Source organism: Lutra lutra, chromosome 6 (assembly GCF_902655055.1).
Source record: "Lutra lutra chromosome 6, mLutLut1.2, whole genome shotgun sequence".
In the NCBI taxonomy this organism is placed as follows: Eukaryota; Metazoa; Chordata; class Mammalia; order Carnivora; family Mustelidae; genus Lutra; species Lutra lutra.
In genome coordinates, this window is record NC_062283.1 from 69546254 (window position 1) to 69559324 (window position 13071).

The following is a 13071-nucleotide window of genomic DNA, read 5'->3' on the forward strand; positions in this document are numbered from 1 at the left end:
TGCACAGATTTATGGAAGAGCTCTGAAATTCTCCCACCAAATTGGGAGTGGGCAAGAGCTAAGGATTATGTTCTTCCATGAAGTTAGAAGTAATGACCAACATCTTACTAATTGGAGGTTACATCAATGTATAATACAAAAAACCAAGTAATCATTTATTTAAAAAGAGAGATACAGAACAAATGAACATTAAAGACTAACGAATATTCAGTTTATAGTCCAGACCATTTATGTCCCATCCTTTATACCTTCTTCAAGTTGGAGACTGAAAAATCTGCATTAAGTCATTGTCATAGTCATGACCTTAAAATATTGCAGAATTATGAATTCACACTTATATTATCAAAGAGGGATTATATCATGCCAAAATAGTTTTAGAGTTCATTTGAATTTCAATCATTAGAAAGCAGGTAACCCATGAGCTGTATTATTTATGTAATATAACCTTCTACATTGCCTTCACTTTCAAGCTAATAATGTTGCTTACTCATCTGGCATATTCCATAGAGGGGGAAGAATAAAAATCAGGACTTCCTTGTTTATCCTCCAAAAGCCTCTCGAGTTTGGATGGCGCAGATGAGACATCTTTGCCTTCAAAGTGTGAGTCTTGGACATTCCTGGTCTGCACACTGGCTTCTCATTCGCACCTGCATCTCGGGATTTCCAAGGTCTGTCGGTGTCTGTGTCTCTTTCTGTAGCACCACACACACACACACACACACACACACACACACACACACACCACATTCAGTCACTCACTCACTCGCTCACTCTGTAAATGCATTGTTTCTCTATTAATGCCTGACTCACCCCTTTCCGCGTGAATCAAACTATCAGACCCCAAATGTTCTTCCGCGCTGGATTGCAGTTCCCGCCGCTCCTCCTCCTTTGTTATTTTGTATCCGCGGCGCCAGACCAGTTCTCAGGTTTCCAACCAAGACTGGTCAACTGCAGGTCCGATTGGCTGTGGCAGGAAAAGGAGCAAGAGGCTTCACCAAATCACAAACCTAGGGTTTTCATTTCACTTGGTCTCCTCCCTAGAATCCTGGCAACAGATGTGCGTAGTTTCTCTTCGAGGAAACCTTGCCTGGGGTTGCTATGGAGATAGGACGCTGCAACTTGCGGAGCCGCTAGTGCCCAGAAATCGCTTAGCCGACCTCAGCAAAGCGGCTACCCTGCCTTTCTATATCTGCATTCCCCCTTCATCCAGAACTTCGTTTTTCTTGACTCCTTCCATGGAAGATTTGACATCCCCGAAGCAAGACAAAGAAAACCAGGAACTGGGGGAAGCAAGGTGGCCATGGGAAGAAATAGCAGCTTCTTCCCAAGATCCCGAGTCTGGGTTATCTGAGCCCCTGGAATCGGAGCAGTGGCTGGAAACTGGACCCCAACCGAGAAGCAGCCCTCCGCAGAGCCCGCAGTCTAGAGCCAGCCCTCCTCTGAATGACGTCAGGGGACCAGGTGCACCATCTCCACCTTCCCCTGCTCCGGAGGCTTCTTTCATTCCTTCCACGCTGGCTCTGGCCGGACAGCAACTTGCGATTCCGTGGCAGTCAGACAGAACCACTGATGTGAATCCCAAAGCTGAGACACCTCGCTCCCACCATTTGGAACAATCTGATCAAGGAGAATCGACTGCTCCTCAAACATGCCAATCAGAGGGAGACACTTTTCAACAGTCTCAGCAAACCGAACGTCACCTGTATGGACCAGAAGATGTGAGCGATAACAACTCTAAACAAAAAGAGCTGAGATTTAACATCTTTCAGGAGGAGGACTCAAACAGTAACTATGGACTGGATCACACTGAGTCTGGGATCTCTGAAGGGGCCCCCAGCCTGCTTGAGATTGCTGTTCAGAGTGCTAAGGCTTACCTGCTGAAGACCAGCAGCAAATCTGGCTTAAATCTGTAAGTCTTAAAGGGAAAAAGGAGGGGGCAGTTGGCAAGGAAAAGGGTGTGTATCTTTGTGTGAGAGTGTGTTTCTGTGGGTGAATGGAAACATATTTGAAAAGTCTGCATGAGTAGGAGAGTTAGTGGCTTAATAACTCTTTGCAACACAGAACTCAAAATAGGTCTTTGGTGGGGATTCTTTTAACTTCTTTAAAGACCCTTGGCACACAGAAATAAAACCTAGGAATTACGGAATCTTGGGTTTAAAAGAGATCATGAAGATAGTGAAGTCCGAGCATCTCTCCAAGGTGCTTATAAAAAGCAATTGTCTGCTAGTGATAGGGAGTTCATGGCGTCTCATCTGGGCATCCTGGTGCTTGTCTGGCTTGATTTTGAGCTATCCCCTGTCACCGCCCGAGGCCAGTGTGGGGGTGACCCACTATCTCAGGCACCCAGAACTGTCCTGATTTGAGCACTGGGTGTTCTGCATTCTAAAAAAACCCTCAGTCTGGGGCAAACTAGAATTGGTCACAATAATTTTCATACAGTAATTAGTTTTAATTTTAAAACTAGTATTTAATGTTAGAAATCTTCCACAAAACCTGAGATTGACAATTCAAAAGATTATTTCTAAAGTCCTGTTTTAAACTACAGTTTACTAAGCTTCAATGATGTGATTTATGCTCAGTAGTGGATTCTACTTGAATTTGTCGTATAAACTTATTGTCATAATTCTCTGTGTTAGATAATAAGCATGAATTTATAAATTGTGCTACAATCCCAGAGAAGCTCATTATAAATACTTGAGAGTTCACTAACAATTTAAAACTGAACACAAAATATGAAATCAGAAGAATTTTCTTCACTGAATTATTTTGTAACTGATATTACTTAAATATCTAAATTTTATTTTTTTTCCAAATGCTAAGTCTCTGAGGTCAAAAATTAATATATTCTAGAATATTCACTATTATCTTCTAAGTACTTTACACCCTGCCTTTAAAAACTGCTCAGTAAAAACAAAAACAAAAACAACAAAAAAAACTGCTCAGTAACAGATGACTTTAACACTCTTATATGCATATCTTATTTGACAGCCATGAAAAATATTTTTTTGTTGTAGTTAAAAGTCTTTTATTAAAATACAAGATCTGATATTGGTTTTACTCTGTTGAATAAAAAGTCTACAGAAAGAATTACTTCCTCATTTTCTGCCATTCTATTAAAACAAATTATTAAAACTTCCAAATTAAAAGCTATAACTATGCATTAAAATCTAATAATTATATTTTATATTTTGATACAGAGGCATTTTCAGGTTTGGAATTCTTAAAAAATACTGACAATATCTTGCTGGAAGAACTATAAATAAAGCAAATGCAGACATTATATTAAAATCTGAAAAATAAAATGAAAACTTGGACTTGGAGCCCTCCATTTAATGGCATGTATGGCCTCTATTGGAGCAAATCAAGAAATCTAGTTGCTGTAGTATTTTTTCTTTTAGTAAGTTAAATATTCATATCACATTGGAGGCATTTCCTAAGGGAATTTCTAGGGTAGCTTCTTTGTGGCAGTGATGCAGTTACTGTATTTCTCCACTTAAAATTTCTGAAGGCTTTGAGTTGTTGAAGTTTCCTAGAAACCAACTAATTGAGTCTGCATGTAATGCTTCTTCAAAAGCTGTTTGACATGCACATTATCTGGAATTTTCTCTTTTCTGGTAGATATGATCATCTTTCTGAGATGCTAACTAAGGTCTTAGATGAGCGTCCTGAAAATGCTGTGGACATCATTGAAAGTATCAGCCAAGATGTGAAGATGGCACATTTTAGGAAAAAATTAGATACACTCCAAAATGAGAATGAGATGCTTCCAATATATGAAACAGCAGAGAAGCAAAAGGCTCTTTTTCTCCAGGGAAATTTGGAAGGAGTCGACCAAGAACTGGAAGATGAAATAGTAAGTCATGGCTATCAATTTGAATAGTTTGATTCTAGGGTTTTATTTGAGATGAGTGGGCGTGGCTTGAAATTCTTATGGACTATCTTACATAGTTTCCTAAATAGTGTTTGCAACCTTATTTTGCACCATTCATTTCCTTGTTTAGAGTTTCTTATTTTTCACATTGCATTTAGTATTTCATAGGCTTGGTTGTTTGTTATATGTATGTGGGGTTGAGCTCCTTGATATCAGAGGAAATGATTCCTTTATCTTTTTTTTTAAGATTTTATTTATTTATTTGAGAGACAGAGAGAGAGAGACATAGTGAGAGAGCATGAGGGTGGAGGTCAGAGGGAGAAGCAGACTCCCTATGGAGCTGGGAGCCTGATGTGGGACTCGATCCCAGGACTCCGGGATCATGACCTGAGGCAAAGGCTCAACCAACTGATCCACCCAGGCGCCCCTCCTTTATCTTTTATACTCTCCAAAGTACCTGGTATAGATGTGGGTCTAAAGCTGTTTCTTGTTAAATATTTATTGAATGAATGAATTAACATCAGATAGTTAAAAGCTGGGCTTTAAAACAAGTTGCCTATCTGCCCCTTTAATTAACTAGAGCAACTGGAAGTATCTCTAATGTTATTTGGATTCTTTTGCAAGGTGACTTCCTCATATTACGTCTTGATATTGTGCATATTACATCAATGGGGTATCATACAAGAGGAGAGGGATAAAATATTTCTTTTAATCACTATAGACAAAGTGTTGAAAATATTTACAGAGAAAGTTGGTGTCAGAGATAGAAAGCTATCATGAAAGAATAAAATTAGTTGTACCACAGGAATTTTTGCTCCAAATATTTTAAAAATAGCATCAAGTATTGTTTCCTGAATGCCCGCATGCTTGTAATTTATACTACCGAGTGATTTATACTATACATCTACTGAGCTTCCATGTTGTGTTACCACTAAGACCACTTAAAATCTGTCTGTATACTTGCAAATTTGATGTTTGGCGTAAGATATTTTCAGAAACCAGCGGAAAGTTCAGTCAAGAAAAACAAAAGAGGGTAAGGATCTAGACAGCAGATTAATCTCTAGGGCTCCACAACCTTTGTGGGGAGACCAACCTGACACAGTGGGATACAGAGTACTCAGAAGGAGCAGGTGATATCTTGAAGAAACCTTCACAAAGTCACATAATTAGAAGTGTGTATATTTCTTTTCCTTTTATAAACAAGATAGAACAAAAAAAATCATCAGAATCATTTCAGCAAAAAAGATTTTTCTACCATTGTGGCAAGTTAAAAAATATATATAATGAAATGGAAGACACTTTAAAACCTGTTGAGTTTTTGTTTTTTTTCAATCTGTTCTTTTTTTCAATTTAGTAACACCTCAGACGTGGAGCAGTCTTATTTCCAAGATCATCTTCCTCTTTGAGGGTAGAGGCTCTCTGGGTCTGGCAGGCTGCTGCTTCCCGTCTTGGGACTGGATACAAAACTGGCTGGGAAACCTGATCATGGACTCCCAGTTAGAATTAGACATCTCCCTTCCCTGCAAAGTCTAGAAGCACCAAAATGCTTCTAGAAAGGGGGAAAGGGCAAAATGGTGAAGGGGAGTGGGAGATACAGGCTTCCAGTTTTGAAATGAATGCCACAGAAATGAAAGACACAGCATAGGGAATACAGTCAATGATATTGTAATGCTGTCATATGGTGACAGATGGTAGCTACACCTGTGGTGAGCACAGCACATGCATAAACTTGTCCAATCACTATGGGTACACCTGAAACAAATATAACATTGTGTGTCCACTACAGTCAAGTAAAAAAAAAAAAAAGAAAGAAAGAAAGAAAAAGAGAAAGGAAAAAATATACTGAGGGGTGCAACAAATGCCAAACACGAAACAGATGAGGATTGTAAACAGTCATTGTGCTTATTTTGACACCAACATTATAATATAAACAAGAGCATATCACTTTTAACAACAGAAAAGTGCTCTCAGTTTCTCTATCTTCAAGGTCTAAAATTTGTCTAAATTTATCTAAAATTGTAAGTGATCCCTATCCTACTTAAGGTTAATCTCTACTTCCTCACAGATGTTTTCTTAGCGTTCACTTGAGACTTTGCTTTTTCACTTCTATTTCCCTTATAGGAACATTTTTTTATTTTCTTCCTTATGGTAAATCCAAAAGCATTTATTATAAGTAGGGGCAAACACCTGACTAAATTATGTTTTCAAGAGAAGTCATGTATGAGCACTTATTTTATTATATCTTCCTTTTATCCTATAAATTACCCTATATAGAGGGCCATATTGATTTTTATTCATCCTGTATTTTATCATATGTACATAATATTTATTACTAAGAAAACTATGGTAATATGTACAAACATATATATATATATATACTTTCTTTAAATATGTATAGGGAGTTAGATTATATTTTATTATGACCACTTAAATATTTTTTATAAAAAGATGTTCAATTTTTATTATTCATAATAGCTAGTAAATTATCCTTAAGATACACACATACAACAAGGCAACTATTATATTGGTAAGTATAAGACACAATAGTAGAAGTTACATTTTTGGGTAATGAGAGAAAAATTGGAATACAGGAATTATTAGATCTAAACCTTTCAAGAAATGTCAAAGACATCATGGAGAGACATAGAGCTAATACCAAGATGTTGACAAAGGAAAAAGGAAGCAAGCAGTTTCTAACATTAACCACAGTGTTTCTATCCCTAGGCAGAAAACTCTCTCCCAAATGTAATGGAGTCAGCTTTTTATTTCGAACAAGCTGGAGTTGGTTTGGGTACAGATGAGACTTATCGCATATTTCTTGCCCTCAAGCAGCTTACTGACACCCATCCAATCCAAAGATGCCGCTTCTGGGGCAAGATCTTGGGTCTGGAAATGAATTATATTGTAGCTGAAGTAGAATTCCGTGAGGGAGAAGATGAAGAAGACGTAGAAGACGAAGATGTAACTGAAGAGAGGGATGATGGAGACAGCGACGCTGAGGAAAATGACGAAGATGAATTACCAAGGACGTTTTACAAGACCCCACAGGTTATACCAAAAGAGGAAAATAGAACGGGGGCCAACAAATATGTGTATTTTGTGTGCAATGAACCAGGAGGACCATGGGTGAAGTTACCATCAGTTACACCTGCACAAATTGTTACTGCAAGAAAGATCAAGAAATTTTTCACTGGGCGTTTAGAGACTCCCATTGTAAGCTACCCACCTTTCCCAGGAAATGAGAGCAATTACTTACGAGCACAAATTGCCAGAATTTCAGCAGGGACCCACGTCAGCCCTCTGGGATTCTATCAATTTGGTGAAGAGGAAGGAGAGGAGGAGGAAGAGGTAGAAGGCCGGCGAGATAGCTTTGAAGAAAACCCAGATTTTGAAGGCATCCAAGTGATCGATCTCGTGGAATCCCTTTCCAATTGGGTTCATCATGTGCAACACATTCTCTCTCAGGTAGGGGTTTTTCAGTTCTCAATCTATCAGCCAATCAGCAAATTTTTATTAAATTCTCTCTACAATGCACAGATATATACAAAACAAAGTTCTTCAGATCCTAGACAAAGAAACCATTGAAAAATCAAATAAAAGTGCAGAGGACTATGAAATTGCCAAGTCATGGAGATCTGGGATCTTTGAACAAATGTTTATTTCCAAAAAGAAATAAAATCAGTATTTCTATGGAGAATTTGACAAGTTATGTGAGGATTTAGATTAATGTGTGTTGTGAAATTGCATTTTATATGTTAACTATAGATAGGTGCATTCCTATTTTGGGAGCAGTTCTTTTATTCTATTTCTATAATACATGGAGCTTTTATAACAGGAAAAATAAACTATTATAACAAAAACGAAAACAGGTAGTGCTGTATAGCAATTATTTTGCACCCCTTCTGCCAGGTACTCTTAATAGCACTTAATCGAATCGGTATTATCTCATGTAATCCTCACAACTGCATGGAAGACTAATATTATCTTGATTTTACAGATGGGGAAATCAAGGCAGAAAGCTTAGAAAACGTGAAAAAGGGAATATAGCTAATAGGAAACAGAGTCACATGTGAATGGGCAGAATGGATCCTCTTAATCACCCGCTATTCTGCCACATCTGCAGGTAGAAAATCATTACACTTTGATCTACGGAAGAGGGACTCTTCTATGTCTCTGGATGAGGGTTACTCAAATGAGAAATAACTCCAAACCTAACTTTATTATCACATTTAAAAATTTGTTTTTGCTACTAATAATAGTACCTTACCACTTTCCCATAAATTATTTGTTACAAATTAATAAAGTGCATTATTTTTTTCTACTAAGGTTTTGCTGATTTCAAAATATAACTGTTCTGTAACTTTAGGAAGTTGGCAAATTTATGAAATAAATTATACCATTTTTTGCTCAAAATAAGCTAGATCAAAAACCTTGTACTTGGGATGTTGAATGCATAAGTGATTGATGAAATTCCCATACAGTAGGACTTCCTGCAAATAATCACTTTAATCCAAACAAATAGTCCAATATTTTAAGGTCCTCATTAGATTATTAAATCTTGCAATATTCATTTCCAGGGTCGCTGTAATTGGTTCAATCCCATACAAAAAAGTGAGGAGGAGGAGGAAGAGGAAGATGAAGAAAAAGAAGAAGAAAAAGGAGAAGAGCCTGAGTATATGGAACAGGAAGTGGGGCCTCCTCTTTTGACACCAATCTCTGAAGATATAGGTAGTTTTACACAAACTACATAATATATGCCATGTATATTATATACATATATAGATATTATGTGTATATAATATATATAGTATATATACTGTAGTGTATTTTTCATGTACATATGCTATACTATACATAGTATACATATATACTATAGTTTTTATGCTTGTATGTATAATATACCGTATATATTATATGGTTAATAAGTGGGAGTCGGAAACCTATTAAAAGTGAATGGGAGCCAAAATTTCATCCCCTTTCCCTTTCATGTGTTTTGGGAGAGTGGGAAATGAGAATATGGCTGGCCTCATCAGCAACTTTCTCAGACAGAGGGTGAAGGAGTGATGCTGGGAAGAAAAGTAAATTGGCTGCAGCTCTTATTGGAAATGCTGACAGCTGTCTTGTGTTTCATTCTTGTCTTGCATTCTGCAGACCATAATCTAAAGCCATAAACACGTAAAATAGTTATGTGGGTTTTTTTTAAAGATTTATTTATTTATTTATTTATTTATTTGACAGATCACAAGTTGACAGAGAGGCAGGCAGAGAGAGAGGAAGAGAAGCAGGCTCCCTGCTGAGCAGAGAGCCCATGTGGGGTTTGATCCCAGGATTCTGGGATCATGACCTGAGCTGAAGGCAGAGGCTTTAACCCACTGCGCCACCCAGGCGCCCCTAGTTATGTGGTTTTTTAACCACATAGGTATTGTGGGTTTTTTAAGTCCTCTCTTGTCCTCCTAGACTTGTTTCTTCCTATTCAGTTTTGGAGCAGTTTTGCTTGTAGTCTTTGTTCTCTTTCATAATAATAATTTGATCTTTTATTTGGTCATTAAATAATATCCTCTCTACCACATAGTTCTCCTCTCCCTTAATAAAACTTTTCTGTTGCACAGATGGATACACCCATGCACACATACATGCATATAAATAATCAAATTTTGTTGTTCCACAGGGTTCATAAATTATCCTTCTGACTTTATGTTAAGCTGCTGATGCTTGATTTTTCTTTATATGTCAAATTTGTGTGTTTTAAGATTTGTAAAAAGAAGTCTGATACATAGTATATCCTTGTCTATACAGGAGTTAAACTTTTGAATTTCTCTTTGGTTTGCAGAAATCCAGAATATACCACCTTGGACAACACGGCTGTCCTCAACTCTCATTCCTCAATATGCTATTGCCGTCCTTAGATCCAACCTTTGGCCTGGAGCATATGCCTTTTCCAATGGCAAGTAAGTATACAAAGCCATTATCAGGATTATTTAAGTGCTGGAAATTATAATTATCACTGGAATGTTCTGTTCTGGTTTTGGTTTTATTTTTTCTTTTTTCCCTCCCTCACCTGCTTCCCCAGGTGAAGCACAAGCCTGGGTGAGGCAGTTAGAGTAATCCCAGAGTAAGAGACAAGGCTGCCCTGGGTGGTTGTTCAGGGGAGCCACTCACAATAACCTGGAGTGAGGTCCCAGACCAGGATGGGAGGGGAAAAAAGAGTATGGGCAGTCTACCCAGATTAAGGGGTTGGGGGAGAGATACCTAGGAAGGACCAGCCCATGAGCCAGAAGTCATGTTCAGCACTTGTACTTACATCTTCTCCATGAGTTCTTATCACTACTCTGGGGAGAGCTGTCCCCCATTTCACAGCTTAAAATGGGGCTGAGATAAAGAGAGAGCAAGAGGCTGGAGGCAGATGATAAAGTCCCCAGATTCCACAGTGGGTAAAATGTCACTGCCTAGGACGAGCTTCTTCCTGTTGCCAAGTTGACCACTCCCAGGGAACCTATGTCACCACAATCAGATAAGCTGTTTTCTCACTGGACCAGTTTTCCAGTGATGTGTTTTTGGAGCCAAGTCTGGTGCCAGGAATGCTAAGGAAGGAGGAAGGCGGGTAACTCATCTTGGCATGTCAGGTGTGTGTGCTGTAAGGTTCAGTCAAACAACATTTATATTACATAGTGAAGCATCAAATTTAGAACACTAGAGTAATTCAGACTTCTGTCCTAATATGGTTTTTATTCTGATTATTTGAGCAATAGACTTACTTATTTTCTAGGATTAATGGAGGTAGTTCTTATGCAGTGTTTAGTTTGAATCTCACATAATTTTTCTTGGCTATCTTGATAAAAAGTAATTTAAAGTATGTATTATTTAAGCTATCACTTTCAAGAGAATTAGGATCAAGAGGATACTCGAGTCCTTTTATCCTTCACCCAGAACATACACTTCCATTTGTCTTATGCTTCCATTTCTCATCTAAGAACCCAGTGTCAGAAGCTCAGCTAAGCTGGGGAGAGAGCTGAGCTGCCAAATGTGAGAGTTGCCATTATAGCCACAAGCCAAAAGTGAGTTGAGCTTTTGATCATTTACTATGAGAATATAAGGAGGAGAAAACTCTGACTGCTCCTGTCCCATTTTCCTTCCTGGAATGGCACACTGATGGAAGGTCATCTCACTGAGGAGTCCCCAAATATCAGGCTTCTGTAGTTTTATGGCCTGGAGCGTCCGGGAAGCTGGCAGAGGGTAGGGGGAAGGGCTATAAGTGAAAAAGCACTGAGCACTGTGAGTAGGGAGAAGTGTCTTTAAGGTATCCCCCTTCTGAAACTCCATAAGGAGGCCTTGGCAGAGGCACCTGAAGACCTCTGCTGAAGGCCTCCGATAAGACCTAGAATGAAGGCAGCTGTGCCAGGAACTCAGCTATGTGAAGAGCATGGCAGGCTGGATGGGTCAGAGTCCTTGACTAGAACCTTCCTTAGAGACTGCAATGCACTAGCTGAGCATCAAGTATGGCACAGTGACAGCAGTTTTCCTGTGACGCCTTCTAGGTAAAGCCTGACAACTGTGTATATGTGGGCCCGAAAAACCACACAGAGGTTTGTAACCAATCACAAGCACCGTCTGCCATACCAATAATTTGCTAAATTGGCAACATTTTATTTCTTCTTAATGCTGAAGAGTAACTGTTTAAATTAGTTGTTTTGTTTTTTTCTGAAAATAGCAATTAAATGATTAAAGATGGTGGTCTAGGTGTAGCGTACATGTTGACAGTTTGGCCCACCTCTTAGCCAGCTTAAACGGTTTGGATCACAGTAGTGTGTCCTGTAGTAAAAGAATCATCGAGGGCTCTTTCATCCCTAGCACTTAAAATGTAATGTTTTGAAATTATGGGACCATAACACTGAGAGTGATCAGCTTTTACAGGAGAGAAGGATCAATTTTTCTTACTGAAAAATGATATAATGATCATCAACTTTCTTTTCAAATTTTATAGAAAGTTTGAAAATTTCTACATAGGCTGGGGTCATAAATATAGTCCGGACAACTACACACCCCCACCTCCACCACCAGCTTGCCAAGAATACCCCAGCGGGGCCGAAATTACAGAAATGGATGATCCTAGCGTGGAAGAAGAGCAGGCTTTCCGAGCTGCGAGGGAAGCAGCAGTTCTTCCTGTTGAAGAAATGGGAGAAACTGAGGAAGATGAAGATGAGGACGATGATTCTGACCAAGAATAGTATCAGCCCAGCCTTGTGTGAGACTGGTACACATATACTGTGTGTGGACTCTTGGTTTTACATATATAGTATATAGTACAGAATTACATAAAATTGGCAACTATTCATGTACAAAATGTTATTCCTTGAAAATGTCCAGTTTGGAATTTCATATGTTCAACTACTAATATGTACCTCTAGAAAGACATTCAATGGAATTTTCAGAGGCTAAATAACACGTTCCTGTTCTGTTGGCTACAGCTAATAGAATAATGTGCATTCTTAAAAAAAAAAAAGTCTTAGGTTTAATTTCTAATATGGCAAACATGGAAAGATGTAATCCACAAAATCTTCTTAGGGACTTGAATATTTGTCAGCAGGTACTGGGACCAAAATTATTGATAGTCCCTCAATCAGAGCATGTATTTTTAACCAGTCTGTGAAGCTGTACACAAATACTGTGTATGTATGTGTGTGGGAGGGCTTGTTTTTTGTTTTGCTGGGGAGAGGATTTATAATTCTATCACCTGCTCAGAGACTGTGAGCACTCAAAATTTTGACACTTTAGTCACTTTTTTTTTTTTTTTAAGATTTTATTTATTTGACAGAGAGAATGAGCACAACTAGGGGGAGAAGGCAGAGGGAGAGAAGCAGGCTCACCGCCAAGTGGGGAGCCGGACACTGGATGCAGGCCTGGATCCCAGGACCCTGGGATCATGACCTGAGCCGAAGGCAGATGCTTAACAACTGAGCCACCCAGGTGTTCCTCCTTGTTACTTCTTAAAAAATGTTCTCAATCCTGGAATCAAATCCTCCATCTGGCTCTTTGCTCTGCAGAAGCCTCTTTCTCCCTCTGCCTGCAGCTCCCCCTGCTTGTGTTCTCTCTGACAAATAAATAAATAAAACTGAAAAAAAAAAAAAAAAAGTACTCAGTCTGACTCCTTTATCCTACAGAAATTGGTTTGATCTGATTAGGGAAAAATGATCTGCACAGAG

The 13071-nt window shown here is 38.6% G+C and overlaps 1 protein-coding gene across 2 annotated transcripts; it reads left to right on the forward strand.

Moving 5' to 3' along the window:
- The first annotated feature begins 849 nt into the window (after window positions 1–849).
- RSPH4A (radial spoke head component 4A) lies at window positions 850–12859 on the forward strand. 2 transcript variants are annotated; one of them, XM_047733993.1, is made up of 6 exons: window positions 853–1909; window positions 3619–3853; window positions 6596–7336; window positions 8449–8599; window positions 9702–9819; window positions 11853–12859. In XM_047733993.1, the coding sequence occupies exons 1-6, from the start codon at window positions 1056–1058 to the stop codon at window positions 12094–12096; spliced, it is 2343 nt and encodes a 780-aa protein (XP_047589949.1). In that variant the 5' UTR covers window positions 853–1055; the 3' UTR covers window positions 12097–12859. The 2 variants fall into 2 exon arrangements, with proteins under 2 accessions (XP_047589950.1, XP_047589949.1); XM_047733994.1 differs by lacking the exon at window positions 8449–8599 and having other exon boundaries at window positions 850–1909; window positions 11853–12006.
- The last annotated feature ends 212 nt before the right edge of the window (window positions 12860–13071 follow it).